At 43.3% G+C, this 23,840-nt stretch overlaps 1 protein-coding gene across 1 annotated transcript in view; it reads right to left on the reverse strand.

Annotated features, from left to right (window-relative positions):
* Positions 1-23,759: 23,759 nt before the first annotated feature.
* The window catches only part of LOC119599166 (piggyBac transposable element-derived protein 2-like), a 1,646-nt gene continuing 1,565 nt past the window's right edge, over positions 23,760-23,840 (reverse strand). Inside the window, exon 4 of the mRNA XM_037948920.1 lies at positions 23,760-23,840. This exon is cut by the window's right edge and continues 769 nt beyond it. Coding sequence (XP_037804848.1) covers positions 23,760-23,840 — 81 coding nt within the window.

Raw genomic sequence — 23,840 nt, forward strand, 5'->3', positions numbered from 1 at the left:
CACCCCGAGATATTTATACTTATGGCATATGTCAAGCTCCTGGTCACCTATGCAAAAAGTTGGTGGGGGTATGATATGGGTTGAGAGCCATTGTTTTTTCAGCGGAGATGACTAATCCACACTCTTGAGCCTTTGTGATTCTGTCAAATTATTTGCATCCTCTTGTGATGATGCTCTGACGCATATGTCATCAGCATAGCATATAATGGATTCACCATCCCCAAGTGGGATATCTGCCACGAGCTTGTGCATTGAGGACATTGAACAGCATAGGGCTGAGAACTCCTCCCTCTAGCATCCCAAGTTCAAAAGACTGTGAAGTGGAACTTCTCACTCCCCTGAACAGGACTCTTGCAGATCTGTTCGAAAGATATATTCTAATCCAGTTCAATATCTTGCCCCGGATGCCAAAGCTTACTAATTGTTCTAGGATAACTTCTGTTTGCTATGTCAAAAGCTGACTGAAGGTCAAGAAAGTGTGCTTCCCTGGATTAGTGTGAAAAGTACTCTGCAAAGCAATGTTGTGTGCTACGTCCCGATAGAAGTCCGTACAGTCTGAGATAATATACCTTGTAAACTGTACCCGAGTCTGTTCAAAATTATCCTTTCTAGAACTTTGCATACAAATGAGGTTAATGAAATTGGTCGGTATTTATCAGTGTTTGACTTCGGTATAGGGATGATTAGACTGCGTGTCCAGGGGCCAGGCAGAATACCTTGTGACAAACTTAACCTGTATAGGTGCAAAAGGGGATTACCAGGTACCTGAGCTATAAGGCAGAGGACACTATGTAATTCCGTCCTCACCTAGGGCGGATGCTTTTCCTTTGATCAGTGCATTGTTCAGTTCCCACTCGGTTATCTCGGCAAAGTCTGAGGGGTCAGTATCGGAACATTCAATCTCAATGGCAAATTTGCGTGCAATTTTAGAGCGACTAAGGTGATCCTGAATATTTGTGGGAAGTGAGCTCAATTTGGACGCTCCAGCCCATTGACTAAGGAACATATCTGCTTGTGCAAGAATACTATGGAATTGCAGGGTGTTAGTTGGTTTGCCTGAAATTCGATTTTTTTTTTTTTTTTCCAGACCTCCAACATTGAGGTATTGTTAATGCTTTGTAGGAACTGTTCAAGTTGTTCATTTCTGAAATTGAGTTTAATTCCCATAGGTTTTTGTTAGTCTTCACAACTTGAATAAGGTCACGGATATTATCCTGCTTGCAGATATCATAAAGCTCCTGAACGCTTTTGTTCCCTTAATAATGTAGGGTCACCGACCCACTTAGGTTTGGAGCGTTGTGAGTTGTTTTTGAAGGTTTTCTTTGGACAGACCCAAGTGTTGTAGTAATCAGTGACCACTGTTGTCATGTCCATGGATAATTTATCAACACTTGTTACTGCGTAATCATTATATCAGTCATAGATACGTGATTTAAAGTGATGCTCAAGGTAAGGAGGGATAGAAATTTTGAGTAGTGTGTAATCGTTATACCAGTCATAGATACGTGGTTTAAATTGGTGCCCAAGGCAAGAAGGGATAGAACATTTTAAACTTGATTTTGTTGATTGACTATGATCAACAGTGTATCAAAGTGGTCATTGATTAGCTCTGTTGTCAGAAGAATGCTTGCGTTTCTATGCACAAGATCCCTTCCTATTACATAATCTAGCCTGCCCCCCGCCACGTGAGTTTGCCTGTCTGTATCATATACTGTCATAGATCTGTTGTTCACAAAATGTCGGAACTCTTCGCCATTTTCATTGCATTGACTCTCCAAATGTATAATGTCTAGCATTAAAATCTCCCATGCATATTGTGCCGTGATTCTGAAAGTTGGGCAGTGTATCAGTCTGAAACTTTCTACACCTTGCGTATACATTGTTCAGAGAGAAACTCGGAGGCTGTTCGAATATGTAAATGCTGATATTGCACATTTTCATTAAATTACCGCACAAGTTGGTGCAGAATGGTGTCACTGACATAAGTCAATAGGCCTGTCATTCCTGTGTTCGTATAGGAGTGGTACCCTCTAATTCTAGGGTCGGTTTTTATTTTAGTGGCTGCTGTGAAGAGCTCTTGTAAACTGATAACGTCAACATTGTTAAGAATATAGTAATGTCATTAATTCTACGGTTGACACCACGTATATTCCATGAAAGAGAAGTAATTGTTTTCTTGTCCCCCATCACACCCTATGATTAGCTGATTGGTCAATTTTGCTTGGTGAAACCCTTTAGTCTGCATATTTCTTGTACTCTAATATGTATGTGTTGCATCTTGTTTATTTGTCTGCACGCTTTCTGTGTATTGATACTATACGTATAATCCGTACCTGATGGCATATTCTGAGTGATGTCCCTTAGTTCGTCCGTTTCCTTCGCATCTTCTTTAGCGTCTTTTTTTTGTTTTTCAGTCACTGTCGTCACTGTTTTCAGATGGCCCGTCGTGCGTAATAATATAGGAGACCTCATTCGTATTTTCAACATCACTAACATAATCAGAACACACATTTGCCCTGTCTACACACTCACTTTTGTTTTCCATTATAATTTTTTTCACTTCGGCAATCTCTTGCCTGATGCTTCTTATTTCCTCGGCCGTATCCATGTCTTTTTCACCAATGGTTTCTCCTGTGGCACGGTTTCCTGGGATGGGGAATCCCCCTGGCAGTTGCGGGAATTCCTGTGGGTTGGTGACGTCACGACAGTTGAGTACAGTTGGGGCAAAGGAGGATGTGCGTGTGGCAATTTGTGGGGGGGGGGGGGCAGTTATGGTGCTAGGCCGTCACCCCTTGCGCGTTGCATCTAATGCACCTCTGATGGTGAGTGCCGTCGTTGTTGTCCTTGTTTCTTGCAGGGCAGTCTTGTCTGGTGAGTTTTTGCACAGATGGCACAAGCTGTTTTTTTTTCCTTCATTATTTAGCTATGTGGGTGTAACCTTGCCACTTAAAGCAGACCACAACCTGAGCTCCACAGTTGAATACAGCTCGGCTGTATGCATCTTCCAAAGAATTGGTACTCTTTTAGGTGGTGGTCTCTGCTCCATACAATCAGTACTGTCCGTCCTCGTATATCCTACCAGCTTTAAAAACACCCGGAAGATGCATTGTTTCATCTGCAGTGGCTTACTTTGGAAACCAGGTATTCCTTTTGCTTTTGGGCTGATAGTCGTCTTTGTTTGGGAGAGAAATCCCCGCAAAAGTGCCATAAACCATCAGGGCCACGTAGTTTTCTTGCTACTGTTGTATGTAGATATAGCGATCTCCATTCCTCCTGTGCCATGTCTAGCATGCCTTCCTCTTGGAGGGGTGGCAGCTGGTTGACCTCCCTCGTCCACCTGCTTTTGTTTTGTAGACCTGCCCTCTGGAAAGGTTAGTCTTGTGTACCTGTCCAGGGGAGCAATGGGTTCGTGTTGGTTGGTCTTTTCTCCGGTTGGCTAGTCAAGATCCTGCAGTTACGTAATGTGGTCTTCATTTTTTTTCGTCTGAACGAGTTGGAGTCACTCGGCATTTGGGTTGGCAGGTGAATCCTTATTCTTATCCCCATGAATTTACCGAAAGGTGGGTTTGATTCCTGTAGACTTGTGAAGATGGTGGGGATGTCTGTAGTTTGAAAAAAAAATTCTGGTAATACTTCATGCCCTACCTGCTATCAAGATTTATCACATAGGTTGTTGGCTGTGAATGTGACGGAAGTATTCAACATTTTTGTTCTCATCACACGAGAATAAATCTGATATAAATATTGTGCTGTGCCCTCGGACCCCCTTGTGGTTGCAGGACTTCTATATTGAGGGCTCTTCCCCAAACACCCCTCAATTGACACACATTTAATATGCAAACTTTCTGGTTGAAGTGAGGGTGGCTGGGATGCGAGAAACTTCTGACGAAGTTCTGCAACTGGAACACGATTATTGTACTTCACTGAATTTAGTGTTATCCCTGAGAGCATAACTTTATCGTTGAGTTGGTTTTCACCGGCATGTCCGTAAAGAATTCGGAAACACAAGTAGCACTGCCAACAAACTGCACTTTTGGAACTATTAGAACTATCAGTGAACACAGACAACAGGTCTGTCAAAATTTGGTGTTAGATGGCTGCTCATGCATGTGTATAGTTGTATCAAGTATTAAAAAATATATAATAGAATGGTATATATTCAGAATACCTTCGCATGACCGATCACGACGAAATGGATGACAAATGGATTCTACTCGCCCTCTACTACCCATACAAGAACATTTACCGTAGAATGCTTAAACCGCCACACCCCTGTATTCTTGTAATCGATAGCAACTTGGGGCTACCGCTATCAATCCCCACAATGGAAGATGGTTCTCCACATATGTATGGCAAGGTAGTGGGAGCACACCATGTCGAGTCTGTCCTACTCTCTATCATACCATACACATGTTATCCAGGATGGAGGTTGGGGGCAGAAGTCCCACATGGTGGGTTGCATTTTGCAATATATTGATAAATTGTTAATTCATATTTTACCACAGGTAAAATATGAATTACTCATGCCCTCTCCTACTATCAGGGCCAGGATTGTGGGTCTTGTGGGATATCTTCAGAATATCTATATAGTTGGGTAGTAGAGTGAGAGGAATTCGTAGATGCCAAAATATCGTCGCGATCGCTTATGCAAAGACCACTCTAATCAAATCAATTTAATCAAATAGAATATACCACACATTTAAGGAATGGACTTGGCTCCATGGGCAGAGCTTTCATGAGAAAAGATTCATGGTTACCTATTGCATGAGACTGGTTGTCATTATTGGCTTTTCTTTGAAAGCTTACTTGTGCAAGCATATAGCAATCCCATTCAGAAAAAACAATTTTTGGCTTCATTGTCCAGATTTGTCAAATTTGCATGTGACATCAATATTAATGCCAAGAACTATAAAGTTTCCTGAAGTCACTGTTACCGAGAACGACGCACAAGGATAGAGGGAAATGGACACTGTGCATAAGAAGGATTAATAAACAGTAACATATTTACCGTGAAATGAAAATATCCATAGCATGTCACTGCTCACTGTCCAATATACCCTCACACAGCCAGTTCTTAATTTCACGTTTTCTGTAATTTGGCATGCTGTTAATAGACGTGGCGGGGTACAGGGGAGGAAATGTTAGGTTTGGAATTTTCGGTTTGCATGATAGCCTGATTTTGGGACCTCGTCTCTGGAGGGTGGATAGCTCTCGGTAACATGCCACTGCATTGGTGTATGCTGTAATGAAGAATTAACCTGTTTTTTTCTGATATCTATAGACATTACTGGTTTATTGCTACATCACAGGGTACTGAAATAGCAGGTATTATTGGACAGCCCTGCTTGGAGTGCCTCCCCAGAACCCTTATTAATTACGAATATCACTAGGTTTTTCCATACCTTCAACTTGTGTCCCTTTCAGAAGTTCTGTGCTGCCTACTGAGGACTTGCCTTAGAACGTTTGTAATGTGAGACCAGGTCAAATTCAGGTAACTCTAGGTCAGTTTTGCTCCCACTGGCCATGTGGCCGTGGGGATATTCCCTTCTGAAAATTTGCAAACCATGCACTTAGTGTTTTGACGTATGCATAACGGTGTCTCGATCACCAATTCGATTGTTTGATGCAATGAAAGTACTTGGTTGTAACACTTTTTTTTTTCTCCATAACATGAGGCTCTCATCTATCACTACATTTTGAAATGGATAAAAAGTGGTTCTGTACTTGTCTGTTATCATCGAAAGTACCGGTCTAATCTTTTTCAGTCGATCAGAATCTGTCTGTGCTTTTGTCTACAAAGTGAAGGTTATGCAGTAACAAAACAAAATAAAACGCCTGTACGACATGTGGCCGAAAGTGGTGGTATCAGAGCCAGGAAACGATAAAACTCCGTCGTGGGCTGTGCATAATGGAATTGGTCTTGGTAAATGATTGAGTTCTATTTTCGGTCTTTTTTGGTGAACCCTCGTCAAGCAGTACCATTTCCTTCCTCGCTTCCACAAGGGCTCGGAGTACGTATGCCAATGGTATCCTGCTCGCTGGTATCCTTCTTTTCTTAGCAGGTTGTGCCTCTGCTCTCAGTCAAGAAAAGGCATACCTCGCCTGTGTTTCCTTGATCTGTAACAGTCCTATTCCAAAAGACTAATCGCAACTGCAAATTACAGACAAGACATTCCATACAAGTCTCCAACCAAAATTGACGGTATACTCACTCTTGAACTGTGGGACTGGATTCGTTAATGTTTGGCACAACATAAATTTTCGGGACCATACTTTCTGACTTCACTAAAATGTAGAAAAACGATGCAATTACTCAAAGGTTCTGCAAGCATCAATAGACACGTGCATCAGCGTATTTGCACTTAAACTTTTGTTTAGTCAAGGTTTATCAGTGAAAGCAATAATCAACAAAATTTAATTATAGTATTGAGACACAGATGCAGACGTCATAACTAAACTCGGAAAGTACTTACCAAGGTTGTAGACTGAAAATATAGAGAAGAGACTTTAAGGTTTTGTGTATAAAAGATATCCTAGAATGAAGTTACATAGCATCACATTCGTGTAAATCATACCAACAACACTGAAATATTAACCAGTAAAAGCCATTCATCTTAGCAATGTAAAGATGAATCTTTGAGGTATGAACAGACTATAACTATAACTTAGAAATGACTTGCCAAAGGACAAAACTTCAGTAGTGAAGGAACTCATCTTTGTGGTGTATGCTTTTTCTGTTGTGAAAAGCACAATATCTTCCCCACTTTGATAACAGGCTACTTGTGCACCTAGGATCCATGAGCTTTTTCTCTCACGTGCGCTGACACCTGCGAAATAACTGTCTGCAAAGTTTCGAAGTAATTGAGGAGGCTCGGAATAATGCATATTTCTCCTTAGAATCTCTTTCAGAGAGGACGACATGCTTGTTACTAAACGTACGAAGGATGAGAAATTATATAGGATTTTGTTCTACCTGCTGTCCGTAAAGTACAGATACGGACTTGATGAGAGAGTGCATAGCACAATTACATAATTCTGCATGATCATTACCCAACGGCATTCCATCCTACTATCTCAGGGCCCCCTTAATTTCTACCACCACTCTTGAGAGGTCTACATAACACTTTTGGGCTGCCGACCACCTAAATTCGGCGTAATTATCAGTAGGTGATCAGTTTATCCCGGCGTTAAACGGTAATACGTCGACTGCAGAGTGTTCCTCTATCCCAGATTCGACCATACGCATCCTGTTTGCCTGTCGCTTACCCCGGCAACGTAAGATGAGAGCGGTGTCTTATACTGATTCATTCTTTTCTATAATATCGAGGCCTTTCTCGTTCAATATTACTTCTGCACAGCAACAAGGTTGGATTATAACCGACTATGCCAGAGAAAGACCTCATTCAAGCATTCTTCCCCCTCTCATCGCTCTAGCACCCACCTACTTGACAGTCTTCACGCCTTTTTTTCTCATATAAGACTTTAGGCTGGTCTTTCCCTCTCTCAGATCGTCAATAACACCCGAACCAAAATCGAGGAGTGCAGGCTTAACCAGTTTAGAAACAAATGGAATTAACCTCTTTCCTATATTTCCAAGAAAGGAAAACGGTCCACCTCGTCGATAATGGTCGTAGGTATTATATATACACCGATATCTTTTAAATTCCCCCCTCGAACAGATTTAAGCAATACTTTCGGTCGCTCAAAGATAGTTCTAAACTCGTCCGCAGTCGGGGGGACGAAAGCCACTCTTACATACGAGTACTGTGTACCTTGTCCCCCTATTAACCTATAATCAGACGGTACGGAACGGCGTTAACTTGTTAAATAAGCAAAAACGTGAACGTGCGGTGTTTATTTATGCATGACTTACCAAGGTCTTGTGTGCAATATAAGCGTAACAGAATGACCTCGAAAATTAAAGGATATCTGTTCTGATCTGTAATGCGCACACCCACTGAATGTATAGTCTTGTTTAAAAGTTGTTTATAGAGCACGGGTGTACATCCCTTCGTGCTCAATCCCTGCCAAGCAAAAGCATCAAGAACATTAACCTGCTTCCCGGCAAATCGACAAGGGACAACAATATCTGAATATACATAAATGAAATCTACCCTGCCGTCTGTTCTCGGCGATCTCGTGCTTATATTATTGTATATTCCATTTTTCATGAGCAGGCGTTTGATGGGGAACATAATAGCGATAGATCTTCCTTTCGTCAAATCCCAAGCTGTGAGCCATGCAGTGCACATCGCTGCTCCCTCCCTCCGTATGTCTATTAGACAGTGACCAATGTCTAGGTCATAGAGAAACTTCCATTTGGCATGTATTTTTTAACTGGCCCTGCCTAGTATCTCCTCTATCTGGTATAAAATATCCTCATTTATCAAATCTAGCATTGCTTGCTCTTCATCTGTCCTAACATGTTAAATTTCGAAACCTATTTAAAGATGTAACGTTCGAGAGCATGTGTATATTTATCGCATACATAAAGTTGTATAGCAAAATCCTCATTTACCATGATGCTGTAAAAGTTTTTGGGGTGCAAAAAATTAATTGCAACCTCATAATCGAAAGAAGGATCTAACATTAATGGGTATAACGTTCTCAAATGTGTGCGAGGTATTATGCGGAAACATTTTTCGAAGCATTGCTCATAATGTATGTATTGTTTTTTGTGGAGAACATCCGTCGTCGACATCTATAGAGATCGCATGTGCATATTCTAACACACCTGCAGTAGCCTATGTAGTCTTCCCGCATGCATTAGCTATAACACACTCGGCTTAGGATGGAGTATGCTGCCCTCGCGAAAAATAAGATACAGAAAGTCGGGAGGGTGTTCACCTGTGTTGTGCACGCCTGTCGATGTCACGGTGGACGTCCAGAATGTTGTGTATTTTTTTTTTTTCATCTTCGTCGGCTTCGACATCCGTGCTCCCCAGATTCATTTTGTGTACAATCACAGCGATGTCTGGCTGCTCTGTGCATCCTCATTGTGTCTCCGGCCTCTTTATACCAGTCCCTGCCCCCTCCACCTGTTAGTTACCTGCGTAGTCTAGTCACAAGTCAGTTTGTTGATTGTGTAGACTAGTAAGTTTGCAATATTTGGCGATGATGCGAATTGCTTCTTCCTGTGATGCATGGCTCAAGTCTTCATTTGCTTCATCAGCTTTTTGATAAGCTTGTTCTAACTGATTAGCAAGAAAGGGTTGGTATGCCTCCTACAACAATGTGATGTGTTTGTACTACACGCGGTAATGTCGCATCACCTTTCGCAGTTCATCCGCGAGCGATCGCGATGTAGCATCATTGTCACTTGTGTTGGTTACTGTTGCTACTACCGCTCTTCCGCGAAGGTGCAGTACTGATAAATATATAGCTTTTGCTCATGCTTGTACATCTGCTATCCCAAACTAGCACAGGTGTTGTAAAACCTCCGTGTTTTATTCAGGAGCATTAGTATGGGTTCCAACTCATCTTTTTCTGCATAGATTTAAAGACTACCACAGGTGCTAATTTCATGTTCCCGCCTGCTTTAGGGCCTCCTCCCGTGAGAAATCGCTTGCCAGTCGGATTACGCAAATACTCGAAGAGGTATTGGAGCAACGTTGTGCAGTCTTAATTCCTTTTCCCAGAGAAAACGAGGGCGACAGTGATGTCATATACTTAATAACCTCGAGTATATTCAACCCCGAAAATGGCGCTTGTATCTGCCCGAGCTCATCCCAACGGATCTGAGGTTCTTGTCCAGAAGAGATTTAGCATAATCCTGCCGAGAAGCTTTGAAAATTATACCCATCAAGTGTTCTAGCGAAGGATTTAGTTTGTGCACTATTTGTGGGCATTCTTTGCAGAACTGCAGATGGAAGAAGCGCAACCGTTGTCGTGACATTTTTGTTGCAATGTTTATAATTCTTCCTCGGTGTGCTGAGCGAGATAATCGCTGGTATCCCCGCGCATGGGTATCCACAAACGCCACCGCCCGCACCGCGCCGCGCCCACCCGCACCGAGACCGTTTGCCCCATCGTGCCCGCATGCACCACTGCAGGGTATACTTTCGCTTGCTTTCGCGCGCCCTCTCGCTGTCGTCTTCTTGGTCTTTGACTTTTTCATATTCGACAATGCTTCAGAGAAGACTTTGCTGCCATTATTAGTAATGTATTCAGAAGATTTGTTAGATGACAATAGACTGCTGGAACCAGACAAAATTCTTCCTCGCATTGGCCCGTTCCCTCCGATGACAGACACCGCCCCCTCTTCCTCCTCGCCTTCTTTCCCTTTCCTTAGATGTTTAATGTCTGGATAACCATACGCCAGCGAGTTATAGATGTTTACATACCAATTCTTGTCATATAATGACAGCCTGCATTTTTAGGTTAGCGTGGTTGTCATTTGTCCCTTAACGTTGGTAATGCTGACTTTCTGATGAAGAATAAGGCAGAATCTCTCATGTTTGAGCTTTCTCTTTTCAGATCGACAAATTCCCTTCATACCTGAGGTAGATTATTATTCAGAAGCAAGGAATATGTCTTTGGTTTCAGATATATAGCCTCTTTGATGAATTTCCCCCGTCTCAGAATTTAATAGCCCAAGCTTCTCCTTAACCATTTCATTGTACAGTGGGTGGTCCTGGCTAAAATTGAAAGTGTCAAGGCACTTTCAGAGGAGACCTTGAAAAATCTTCATAGATGTTATCGGTTTCAACGGAGAGAATGTAGCGGTCTGTATAGGAGTAACAGAGCTTTACCTTCTCTCCATAGATAGGCTTTAACACTTTATAATAACTTATAAAATTTGTAGTTCATAGCCACTGTCTTTTCCCCTCTTCAGAAATGTTGAGGCCTTGCACACCATACTGGCCTTTTCCAGTCTTTTCAGAGGGTTCATTAAGCATCTGCCAAATACACTGTTGGAAAGGGTTTTCAAGCACAGCTATAATGGTCTCTAATTTGAATGATACTAGAACACCACTATATTATCTGGCAGGTCCAGAGGAAAACTCAGTATCTGTTTCTCAGCTTTATTGAGGGAACAGACACGTAGATTAAAAGGGATCTTGGCGCGGTAGACGTGGCGGAGGCGGCGTCAGCTCCTACGGGTTGGAGGGAAGGTGTTCGCGGTTCAAGGAACGGGCTCGGACTGATTCCTTCGGGTATTTCTGGGTCACTTCCAGCCTAGGGCGTGGGGGCACAGCTGTTGCCCTCGGCTACCCCCTCCAGGCGTTTCTCGTTATCGCCGAAGGTGAGGTCATGACCCAGGAGGTCAGCAGCTGCCTAGCCAAACTCCTTGATTAATGGATGTCACCCCGGCTCAGGCAGATTTCACTATTTATAGATGTCACGCTGCCTAGCCAAACTCCTTGATTAATGGATGTCACCCCGGCTCAGGTAGATTTCACTATTTATAGATGTCACAACAGCTGCTGTGCTTTATTGGTTGCTTCGCAATGGGCTTTGTTTTCGTAAATAAACAGGCGAAGATGATACTCCTGTGAGAATTCGTATACGTCTTGCACTTGTTCTACTACAACCAACTGCATTAACAGCTGCAGATGTTTCAACAAGACGAGGTAATTCTCTTGTGGAAGCTGTGATGCTACTAACTTTTTATTCTTTGGAGGAACATGTCTGTTCCGCGACATTAGAAGTTCTTTGTTGTATGGCGAGAGGTCTTGCCTTTTTTATCTCCATGTGGTGGATAAGGAGAGGTAGCTTTTTTTTTTTTTTTTTTTTTTCCCCACTGCGTCTGGCACCCGCAGGTCAACCTCTACCCAGTGGCCAATATAACCGCTTTTGTCATTGTTGGACAAACCCCTTGCCACAACTCTTTCAGCAGGAGACAGTTTCCGAATATTTCCATAGGGCAGTTTTTCGGACATCACTGTAGCATATAGACCGTTAAAGTTCAGGTAAAGGATGTGCTTCATTCCTTTTCGGGGGCAAAGCTGAAGTTAACAAGCGGGTTATTAGCCACTGTATTAGGTTGAACACACGTTAGTCCTCTCCCCGAGCGTGCCAACTCAGTGTCCAAGATGAACCCCAATTCGGCTTATAAATGCTTGTAGGCATATCCAGACAGGCTAACGTAATTTATCATGTTCGTCATACTTTTTGACGAAGATAGACCTCCACTCGCTAAGCACGTCGGCCAACAAACCCACATTCGGCAACTTCCCATACTTTAAGAGCATTGTTGTATTCTTCCTGTGACGGTGTCTCCTGCGAGAGAACTATAAAAATGTTCTATTGGGGGAAGGGAAGTATCTTCCAGCTCATTTAGGTCGTCCAGGTATTTGTAGGGGAATATGCCTTTCCCTGTCACGAGTAATCTTGTGTGCTTCAATGGGCAGGTGTTGCACAAGGTGGGTGGAGTATTTCAACGGACGTCCGCTCTCAATGTGCATCTTGGCAAGGGAGCTTAAGCTGGTGCTCATAAATGCCACGCTATCAAGGAATTTCAGATTATTAATGTCTAAGGAGTGGTATCCGAGTCCTTGTTTCACAAGAACATTTATGTTCACATCAACTTACATCTCTTTGAGCAACAGCCCGAGATCGTATGAATGGTTGTGGGCTATGCAGGACATTTTGGTGTGGTGGTTCATTTGAATATTGCACCACGTGCAGTATGCCCCGATGTAATTATGGTGTTTTAATGTGGTCGTGGTGTATGTGCTTTTACTGTTAAGAAACTTCAGGCCGCACATTTTGCACGTCTTTTGCGGTGTTGTGTGCATGCTGATCTTGATCCGTCATGTGGAGAGGGTGTTAGGGCATGTTTTTTACAATATCCATCCATTTGGCGGATAGGGTCTCGAAGTGGGTAGCAGCATCGGCTCCTTTATATGCAGATCTGTATACGATGTCGCCTAATCTATCGATGATAATGTACCCATAGGCGAAAGCCATGTGATATGCACCCGTTTCCAGCATTTTTGTCCATATACCCCTAGCAGTCATAAATGCAGATGTGCAAGGGGCTGTAGGCTTTTCCATAGTTGGTAAAGGAAAGCTTGCTCCCAGGCAGTGGGTACGTAATCTGCACTGGTGATTTACTGTCATATGGTTATCGGCGAGCACCTGGTTTGCGAAAGTCGAGAAACGCATGCGGCAGAAGTGTTTCCTTGTGTTCCTGCCTCTGTAAATAAAAGCGTATACATATCTGTTAAAGTCGGTGATGAGGCACGTGTTCATTTCCAAGCAGAAGCAGGTGAAGTAGCAGTCTTTCTTGTCTTTAACTACTTTCTTACCCAAGTGCAGAGGTAGTTTTTTGGGCTGTGAACGACTTGCCGGCAGTAGACGGATTATTATCCCTCTCCAATTCTGTTTCCCAGCTGGTGGGGAGTTTTTGCGCATCATACTTGATGTAATCACGCATTTGGTCTGGGTATCAACCTCTCGAGTCTCTTCCTGCATTTTCCAGCTGCTAGCAGTTTTCCGGCAGCAAGGGATCTTATAACGCAGTCTGTCCCCCTGACAGGGTTAAAGATGTCTCCTCCCTCTGGCATTTGCAGGGTAGGGTATGGCTTGTGGGGACAAGAATCTGCAATATTGTGTGCTGAAATCTTGTCCAGGTCGAGACCACTCACCTCGTCACTTATCCACTCTTCTAGCCTGGCTTCCACCTCCTTGCTCCATCCGTGCAGTTCTTTTGCACTTACTCTTCATAAGTAATGGCATAGCTATGCAGGGTTACAATTTTTTCTATATCTCTTACTTCTCCCATCGCAAGATCTGTTCTGCTGAGTGAGTGTAAATCCTGTAAACATCTTGATAGCAGGAGGAGAGCATCCGAGAGTGCAATGATGAGCTTGAAGAATTTCGGCGAAATATTCGTTTCTGCGAAGGTATTCGGCAGGATCTGCTGGTCGCGATTGGGGATGTTAAAACCCTGCCTTAAGCATGCTCCTTGGAAGAGTTCCTTCAGAGAAGTAATGTACGACAGCATCATCGTCGTTGTCGATGCTGTTTTCGCTGTTTCGCTGTTTTCTTGTTTGCAAACTCGTTAATGAAGGACCGGGCTGCGGTGAGGGAGTTCTATGGTAAGGGCACGAGAGACCAGGTTGTGGCGACGGAGCTCTTTGACAGGTGAGAGGGTTTGGATGCAGCAGAACCCCAACTTCAGCTTGAGTCGGAGCTACAGACGGTCCTAGGTGTTCATTCACTGCAGTAAAGAAATTTTACCAATATGAAGAATCAGAATCGATATTGTAATTGATACCATTAATATGTCTTTTTTTGTTGAATGCTTACCTTGCAAGGAGGATTTTTGAGGAAGGATCTTTGACGCCTTCCCTGCACCATCTGTAAGAATTTGATCAAAGTTGTCAAGATTATATTTACTTTGATGATGCACATAATTACATTTTATGTATAAATAGTAAAGCACCAGCCATTTGCGAAAGTTATTTATATATTACACTCGGCATGATTTTTCTTACCTTGATAATAGCGCTCTGTGATGATGCAATCTTGTTGGGACGTGAAGATTACACCTCGGGCTGGTTCAGACAACAGTATTGGCAGAAGCACAGTTCGAGCCATAGTGTACACTTTTGCAGAGGAGATGGTACTAATGTTTAGGCACACCAATTCCCTCCTTTTTATATCGGAGGACGAGGGATGCCTTTCAACCTAGTTTACGATTATGCATATTTTAAATTGGTGCTTGTTATGCATTTACATAAGTTCTTATGCAGAAATTATTTGGCGTTGTTTGATATATGTATGTGTTGCCATTTGTAACGACCTGTGATCCATTTTCTATGACCTGTTATATGTATGCCCTAACGTCGATGTAAGTAAACCCTTCTTGGCTGAGCAACAATAAAAATTAGATGCAGAAGAGAGACTCTACAAACCCTACAATAAATGGGTTTAACTAAGACTTCATAATTACTTTGGCAAACGAGGATGGGAGATAACGAAGCGCATATCTTATGATAACAGGTGAGATATGGAGTGATGTTATACTGTTTGGGAGATAGATTAGAACATCCCAACAGTGCTTGTTTGCACTTTGCAAATATTGTGGTATCACAGCAAGTCAGAGTTACCCAAGAAGTCTGCAGGGACTGTCCTGGTGAGGGGGCTTAGGCCTGTTTATAAATGCCAAGCTGTCGAGGAACTTAAGGTCTTCGATATCACTCTGTGGAATCAAACCACCATATTTCCCAAGGATTTTAATTTCTTCTGTTTGCATTTCTTTCAAAATCAGGCCGAGGTCATATGAATGATTATGAGCAAGACAAGACGGGATTATTGTACGGTGATTTCTCATCAGAAGGTTGTAGTGAGCGCAAGAGGCCCCAATGTAATTCATTTATTGTTTGGTGTGATTGTGGTGTCTGTGCTTCTGCTGCATGGAATTTTTTTTGTGGCATAGTTCACTTTCCTGCTTTCTTAAATGCTTCATCTTCATCGGGCATGTGTAGATGGTGGTAGGGTATGCTTTTTAACAATGTCTGCCCATTTGTTGGATAAATTATCGACTAGCAGCATCAGCTCCTTGATACAGGAAACTATCCACCACTTCACCTCGTCTATCTATTATGATATAGCTGTAGGCACAGGCTTTGTTGTGCTACCTCTCTTCCCCCCCCCCCCCCCCCTGTCTTGTCCATGAAGGCTTCATAGTCATAAATGCCGATTTAACGGTCAAAGTTTTCCCGTAATTTTTGAAGGTGAGTTTCGCTCCCCGAGGTGGGTAATTAATCTGCGTCGGTATTTCGTCGTGGGATTCAGCTAATCTCTTGCAGCACGTGCCTCTCCGCATTTCCTGACCAAAGTGTTTATACTTGCTCCTGCTCTGCTGCCCGAATGCATTCGTAAATCTATTGAAGTCGGTAATCACAGGCGTGCTCATTTTTCAGAAGCAGGTGAAGATGCAAACACTTATCGTCTTCTTTCTTTTCTCGCCTGTCCTATCGTGTATTCACGTTTATAAGGTTGTTTTTCAGAGTATACACATAGAAGTTATTGTCTTTATTGTCAGGTACAAATTCTTTTGACGAATGCCTGTCGGGTACTTTGTTCAGTGTGTGTGCCCTCTTATAAAAGCACCACGAGTTGGGGCCAGAGGGGCATAGGGAGTGGGCTGGCTTTTCATCGGTAGATGAAAGGTGGAAAAAGGATGCCCATATTGCCTTTCTCATGGATCTACATCCTTCCCCGTATGTCGCGAATAGCCTTCCCATAATAATGTGACATGATCAATCGCCTCATCTGTCAGCTTCTTTGCACCACCAAGGGAACTTTTCCCTCCTCTTTCCCGTCCTGGTTGTAATGTCCCCTGTCTTTTTCAATTTACGCAACCTTGTCCCAAGACGTTTGCTGACATGATTGCAGCATTCCTCTTTTAAAACAGGGTCACTGTAGGGACCTCTTCCATTATTTAGGGACATTACGGCATTGAAAGCACTCGAATCCCCGTCACCAATAAACGTTGTATATTTCATTCCATAGTCTGTCGAGCGGGACCACATTCGCACTGCTGCCTCCTTTTCCATGACACCAGATTTACCGTCAAAATTTTTGTGGCAAATATGATCTCCCGCTTTCCCTTTCTTAGAACACGTGGGACACCAATTACAGAGCACTTCAAAGTCCAGGACGATCCCCGTGTGCGAGTCAACAACAAAGCCAACCCCTATGTGGCTCTTGAACCCACGGGTCATCCAGGTTCCATCATATGACACTTCTACTTTTATATTACCTTCCTCATCCTGTCACTAAAGCTCTGAGAAACGTAATAATCGGCGTCCTTTTTGCGGCACTGTCATCAACCCGTCATAATAAGGCTTCATTTGTTTGTAGAGATGTACAGTGCCTGCTGTAAGTGCCTGCACTGAAATTGTCTGGGGGGAAAAACCCTGCACTTTTTTGAAGGCCGTCCCGACCTACACCAGTGACTATACTGTTATATACATTCACAAGGTTCATCTCTGTGAAGGGACCATGTTTCTTAGGGGGCAAGGCAACTAACGTCTTCTCACATGAGGGGCACATTATTGTGATAACTGAATCACACATTTTCAGTAGGTTTTATCACGGGTCTTCCCGTGCATTGTTCTGTGGGGCACTGAATGAGAGACGTAATGCCTTGTAACTGTTCGTCTGACACAAGATATTTTTTAGAAAATTTATTTTCCACACCACTTTTCACATCTTTTGTCAGGCTCAGGCGTCTCTTATGCGAGATACAAATGGTGGCAAATCACTTAGGCCAGCAGGCGTAGGCCTATCCCGCGATGTTGAGGGTTGTGGTGAGGAGGCACTGGGCACCCTGCGAGCCTCCCCCACGCCCCCGCACTCCTCTGCCTCACTACCACCACACTGAGTTGCCTGCCACACTCGTTTTTTTTTTACTTTTTTTTTTAGTCTATTAGCTTTCTCAAGGTTATGCAACAAGGCCTTCCTCCGGCCAGACCGTTTACCCATGGTCTTTGGTTGTAATAAAGTCAAAAGTGAACAAGTAAAAAGTTTTAAAAGACTTTATCCGGGCACTGAGGTCTCTGGTGTGCGAACATCTGTGTTTACATAAGAGTTGCTATTAACCAATTATTCTCTCCTTTTCAGGAATAAATAATTTAGCCTATAAAATAACCTAATACATGAACTACCGCGACACATACATTATGGGCGATGCGCGATATATATAGGGGTGTACATAATATGCTGTATCTTCTTTATTTTTGCATATCTCGTGACCAAACTTCTGGAACATACAGAGGAATGTTGCCAGAATAACATGTTTTTTTTTTTTTTTTTTTAGAATATTTTCGATTTGGTCGAAAATTGATCGTTCCCCAAGCGGGACCCTCCCCTTACCCCTTCCGATGTCTTTTTTTTCCGTGATCGTGATTGGTTGAAGAGCCCACCGAGTACTTGGGTCTGTCCCTATAAGAGACAGGTCCTTTCTGATGCGTGTCATACCACCCTTAAAGTATACCAAGATGAGTTCGACATTTGCTGAGGCTACCAGTTTGAGAGGGTAAATAATTTCTGCGAGTTATAAGAACTTTTTAGGTTACACTATGCATCTGGGAATATTTGACATTGTCTTGTGGTATTATTATTAGGTGTATATAGATGACTAACCTGCCTAAATTTTATTTACAGTCGTTTTTGTTGCTGTTGACGAGAATATTATCAACATCTATCTCAGTGGATCTGCATCTTCGGAGGAGGTGAACTTGTGGGAAAGAGTATATTCAGGGTTTTGAACTTTTATCAAATGTTTTTATTGTGTTGCTATCATTCTAAGTTGAGGTTAATGCGCTCTTTTTTTTTTTTTTTTTTTGCAATTTTCTCGAGAGGGGCTACTGAATGCCATATCTATAAAAGTGGGAGCGAACCGCAGCAATTGACGCTGCCTGATGGAGGGGAGGGGTGGTGAGGACGTTAGGGTTCTCTTCCATTGTGGCATGCTCTTCAGTCACCTGCATTGGAGAGGGGAGGGGAGGGGAGGGGTAGGGCGGTTCATCTGTAGCACACCATTAGAGCCGGTAAATGATTTCCAGTTCCGATAACTATCATAATCACTTTAATTATGCCTACTTTATGATGCGCAATGTACGACCGTAAGGTAGTCTAGTGTGCATGCTAGCCATCATTAACTTTAGTTAAAGGTTCCAGTTATGGTCATTGATTAAGTTAATCACTTCCGGTTTCCGGTGGTCATTAACCTACTTGTTTTCACACCATTTACGTACTTGGGGTGAGGCGTTCTGTCCATCCATAGTTTAGTGATAGCCTACTTCAAAATCCATGTTGCGTTTTGGAGATAAGGTGATTAGATTTTAAGAATGTTGATAGTTGATTTGCAACATTTTTTTCTAGCGCTTTAGATATCACTGGGAGTAGTTATAGGACGATAATTGTTTAATTGTTCTGCTTCTCCTGTTTTGAAAATGAGTTATGATGCCATGTTTCAAGTGATGCGTAAGTACCGATGACTATAGAGGTTTAAAACGAGTTTAATAGAATGCAATTGCGGGTAAGCTTTCTTTGAATCAAAAAAGCAATGTTATCCACTTCCACAGCATTAGTTTCACGTAAATGTTTTATTGACTTGCTTTCAAACCACAGCCAATAGGAGTGGAAACATTTGAGAACCTTGTCCTGGTTGTTTTGTGGAACCAAGAAAGCAGCTGTCTGTTCATAGGCAAGTCTACCGATATTTGCAAAGTACTCGTTTAGATGTTCTATACTACTTAAATAATTAGTCTGTTTGTGCGCGCGCGCGCTAACGTTTTAACGGTTTTCAGGTTCTTTGGTGTTTAGTCAACTTATTTTGAAGATCGGTTATTTTTACCGATTGTATGTAAGTTCTATTTGTTTTGAGATTTGTTTGTCATGTATTTATCTATACATCTATGGCATCTATACTATTTTTCAGTACATTCGAAAGAATGTCTACTGATCTGTTAATGTCTTCTGTTGTATGAATGTCAAAATATTAGTGCCAGCCAGTCGACCCTCTTAGTGATTGGGGGTCGTAATTTGTCAGGGCACAGGAAGTTTGACAGGTCGCTTGGATCTCTTTATCTAGTTAATAGTTCATGGTCTGCAATTTGACAAGGGATAACCTAGGTATACGTAATTAGGTCATATATGTTTGATATTATGGCATCTAGCACGATGAGGTGTTCTGTGATCCTGGTAGGTTTTTACGAGCCGTTTTATTTTTTTCCTAATGACCCCCCCCCGTTACTTTTGCGTTTGGTTTGTTCAGGTCATCGTTTGTCACCCAAGATGAAAAAGGTTCTTTTCATTGACATTTCTCTAAAAACATCGAGGTAGTCAAATGATTGAGCTGTAACATGAGGGTGTCTATAGATTGTACCAATAATGGAGGAGGGATACGTACTACTTTATACAGTCACCCAAATGTCCTCCTACAGCTGTATTATTTACTGCTGTGGTGAAGATTTCATTTGATTTAAAGGTATACCTTACGTATATGCATACACCTCCACCTCGCCCTACATCACATCTATAAACATTGACATTTTGAATGTTAATGAAATTATTTGACACTTCATGAAGCCATGTTTCACTAATGCAAAGCATGTCGATATTTCTCTCCGTGATCATTTCAATTTCTTCAAAGTGACCACGTAGAAATTGCACATTAATATGGTCTATTTTGATGGCGTAGCATGTGGCCTTTGGTCTTGAAGAATGTGACTGCGTCAAACAAGCTGGTCGTCCTTGTACTTGTTTGTTCAAAAATACTTTTCAGAAATTCAGATTTTTCCCTAAAAATGTAAGTTCTGGGTGTTTATCTTTGCCTGTGATAGTTACTGTGAAACTAGAATAATATTAATGCATCATGTTTATCTTCTATGCCTTTGCATTTGATAGGTTTTCAAATTCTTGGGCAAGGAAGTCTTCTGTCTTCCTCTGTGTCAGGGTGATTAGTGGTGTATAAATACACTACCAAGGTACGTTCTACGCCTTGTAGTGGTTTGGATGTTTGGCGTTCCACGCGTGCTCCTCCTTTTCTGGAGGTGACGGTAATGAAACCTTCCTAGTCCTGCTCGTTTTTGTTGCGCTTCCGGTCGTTCTGTGATATTGATAACGACCGTGGGCACTTGTGGTGAGGGGGTAGTAGAGGGGGCAGGGACTCCAGGTACTTGATGTGTTGGCAGGGTGGTATTACTTGCGTCGATGCCTCGCTTCTCATCCCAGGAACCGATGCCTCAGCATTGTTGGGGAAGCGCTTGCGTGGTGCCGGGTATACGATGTGGATAATTCTATTTCTGTTACAGGATGTGGATAAATCTATTTCTGTTACCAGTGGACCACGTGGCTGGTTACCACGCGGATCCAAAGTCCCAAATAAGAACCACCCGCTCAGCGAGGGCGGAGGTCACATTTATATCTGACCTCGTTTGACCGGGAGTTCGTGCTAAGCTACCACCACGCTAAGGTCAGCCCTCGCCTCCCTCCGGGTGGGCTGACCGTGACCTCCGCGCGGCCTGATTACCCGTATAACTAAACATGTCGTGTTCTTATACTGTGTGTGCCAACTCTCAGAAATAGTCAAGCCGAATACCAGTATCAATACCCCTGCAAGCCAATGTAATAGGGTTCTATACCTGTTATACTGGGCGAGGGGAAGCCGGCCTGGCAGCGAGGTCGTGGGTCGGCTGGCTGGGGGCGGGTGGAGAGGGAGGGGGGGGGTGTCGGGTACAGGCGTAGAGGTTGTATGGGGGGGGGGAAGGTTGTGCAACTGTTCATGGTTTTGCTGGGTAAAGGTACAAGACGTTCTCACAGAGGGAGAGTGAAGGGTTGGTAGGAGGGCTAGTCATGGGCAGGGGAGAGGAGGTCAGACAGGGTTTGGAGGGAGGGGGGGAGTGAATCTTCTGTGAGTGATGCTTCCTCTCCGCATTCCTGCTTCTGAGTAGGCATCGCTTCTTGGCCAAGCAATTTGTTGATGTTGACTGGAATGTTCTGTGACCAGCAGTCTACCAAGTCCTCTTGTTTTCGATATTTTGATTGATCATAGCTGGTTCGTTGTGTTTTTGGGTATCTTGGTGAATTGGTTTGTGGAAAAATTTCACGAAGGGTGTGAATTTTTTTTTTTTGTAGTTGCCAATCTGTAATTGGAATGTAGTTGCAAACTCTATTACTGTTATTGTTCAAACACTCATCATGCCTTGTTGTGTGGGAGGGACAGCACCCCTCCCCCCAGCATATCCATTTATTAGTGACGTTGCCGGAGTGTTATCTGGGGGGAGGGCTGGCAAGGCCCACCTCCCCCAACCTGCCCAATTACCCCAGGGTGGCTAGGGGGCAGGAGTTGGTACGGAGCCAGGTTGTGTCCACACGCCGGTGGGCCATATCTCCGTACCTCTGGGGCCTTCTCCTACTCAGAGATCCCCGGCAGTTTAGCCTGTGACCAAGGTGCCCAGTTACCCATGGGTGGCCACGAGGAGGCACTGCAAAAGCTGTATGCAGAGCTGTTCCCTTTATCGCACTAGGCTACGTAGTGGTGGCAGCTGCACGGCACACAAACGACTTTTGCAGACAGTAGATATATAGTGACAGATTATTCTCCCAGTGTTTCCCAGCTGGTTGGGAGTTTTTGCACATCATACATGATGTATTGTGCACATTTGTCCTGGGTATTAACTTCTCTCATCAGTCTTGCATTTTCCAGCTGCTAGTAGTTTTCCAGTGGCAAGGGATCTTATGACACTGTCCCCGGCGGGGTTAAAGTTGTACTTCTTCCCTCTGGCATTTGCAAGGTAGGGTATGTATCTTCCTCAAGCTTGAAGGACAAGAATTTGAGATTGTAATATTGTACGCTGAAATCGTATCCAGATAGACTGTTCCCCTCGTCGGTTATCCACTCTTCCATTCTGACTTCTACCACCTCGCTCCATCCGCGCACAGTTCTGCATTCCTCTTCAGAAGTAATGATGTAGCTATACAGGGTTACATTTTCTGTGACTTCCCCCGACGCGACGTCTGTTCGGGTGAGTACTAGTGTAAATCCTGTAAACTTTTTTGATGGCGGGGGAGGACATACGATAGTGCGACGGTGAGTTTGAAGAATGTTAGCAAAATATTCTTTGTTTCTGTGGAGGTATTCTGCAGGATCTGGCTGGTCGCAACTAATGATGTTAAAACCCAGCCCCTTACCGACGGGTCGGAACAATGTTGTAAACCTAACTTGACGGGAAATAGAAGCAGGCAACTCTCGTCATGACGGGAGCGCGCGCTCGTCGCGCACGGGAAGTTTCAGCGCGCTCCTATGGTTGGTTTGCGAGTAACCGCAACGTAAAGTTTTTGTACTCCAGAAACATGTAAAAGTTTGTAGACTTACTGTATCTTTGTATGTCCTATGAACGATTTTATTGTCTTGTACTATAGTATAAAGTCCAATTTACGTGTATATCACACATTTTAGGGTGTAAAGTCAATGGTTTGTCTGTGCGTGAGATCGAAACATAGCGTAAAACTTCCATTTTATTTTTGTCAAATTTTCATATACAAATGCATAAATAGTCTGTGTAGTATATATATATATACATTACTTACAATAAATAATATCAAAGTTTGTCATTTTCAAATTATCTTCAGGCATGAAATGCCTGAAAGCACGGTGTTTTTTCATTTTCAATAAATAAATACATAAACTGTAGATAATTTACTATATTACACTATGTACAGCCCAATCCACATGCTTCAGGCATGAAACGCCTGAAAACATGGTGTTGGGCATAGTGAGGTGCCGCAGCAACTGCACATCACCCTGGTCTCCCTCCTGTGCCGGTGGTTCCTCCAGCAGAGCACACACCGACGCCACCGACGATGCGGTGTGTCAACTGGCAAGTGTGCCTGCTGGGAACCTCCTCCTCGTGGCGAGCCTGAGGAGGATTCCGCCGGAAGGAGCCACGGGGACCGCCTGTAAATAGATGCAAGAAAAAAAGACTGGTAAGACAAAAAAGGACATGTAAAACATTGAATATAACACTTCTTTATCAGAATAAAGAAAAAACAAAAGGTCAGATGCTTTACCTTGCTGCAGCAATCCTCGAACGAGTTCCTTTCGAAACTCAAACTGTGTAAGTTTTCCGCCGAGGGCCCAGTGGATAGCCAGCGCGTTGGTCGTAGTCATATCCAACAGGTAAAAGAAAATCTTCTTGTACCATTTGACGGTCTTCCTCGTCGTTGGATATGACTGCGCCAGCTGATCCGAGAGGTCGACGCCCTTCATGCCGTTGTTGTAGGCAACGACAACTTCAGGCTTCGACCTCTCCACCCCTCGGCGGTTGGGAGGCAGGGTAACGACCTTGCTGGTGTGGGCGGTAGAAAGCATCGTA

The sequence above is a fragment of the Penaeus monodon genome, chromosome 42 (assembly GCF_015228065.2).
Source record: "Penaeus monodon isolate SGIC_2016 chromosome 42, NSTDA_Pmon_1, whole genome shotgun sequence".
In the NCBI taxonomy this organism is placed as follows: Eukaryota; Metazoa; Arthropoda; class Malacostraca; order Decapoda; family Penaeidae; genus Penaeus; species Penaeus monodon.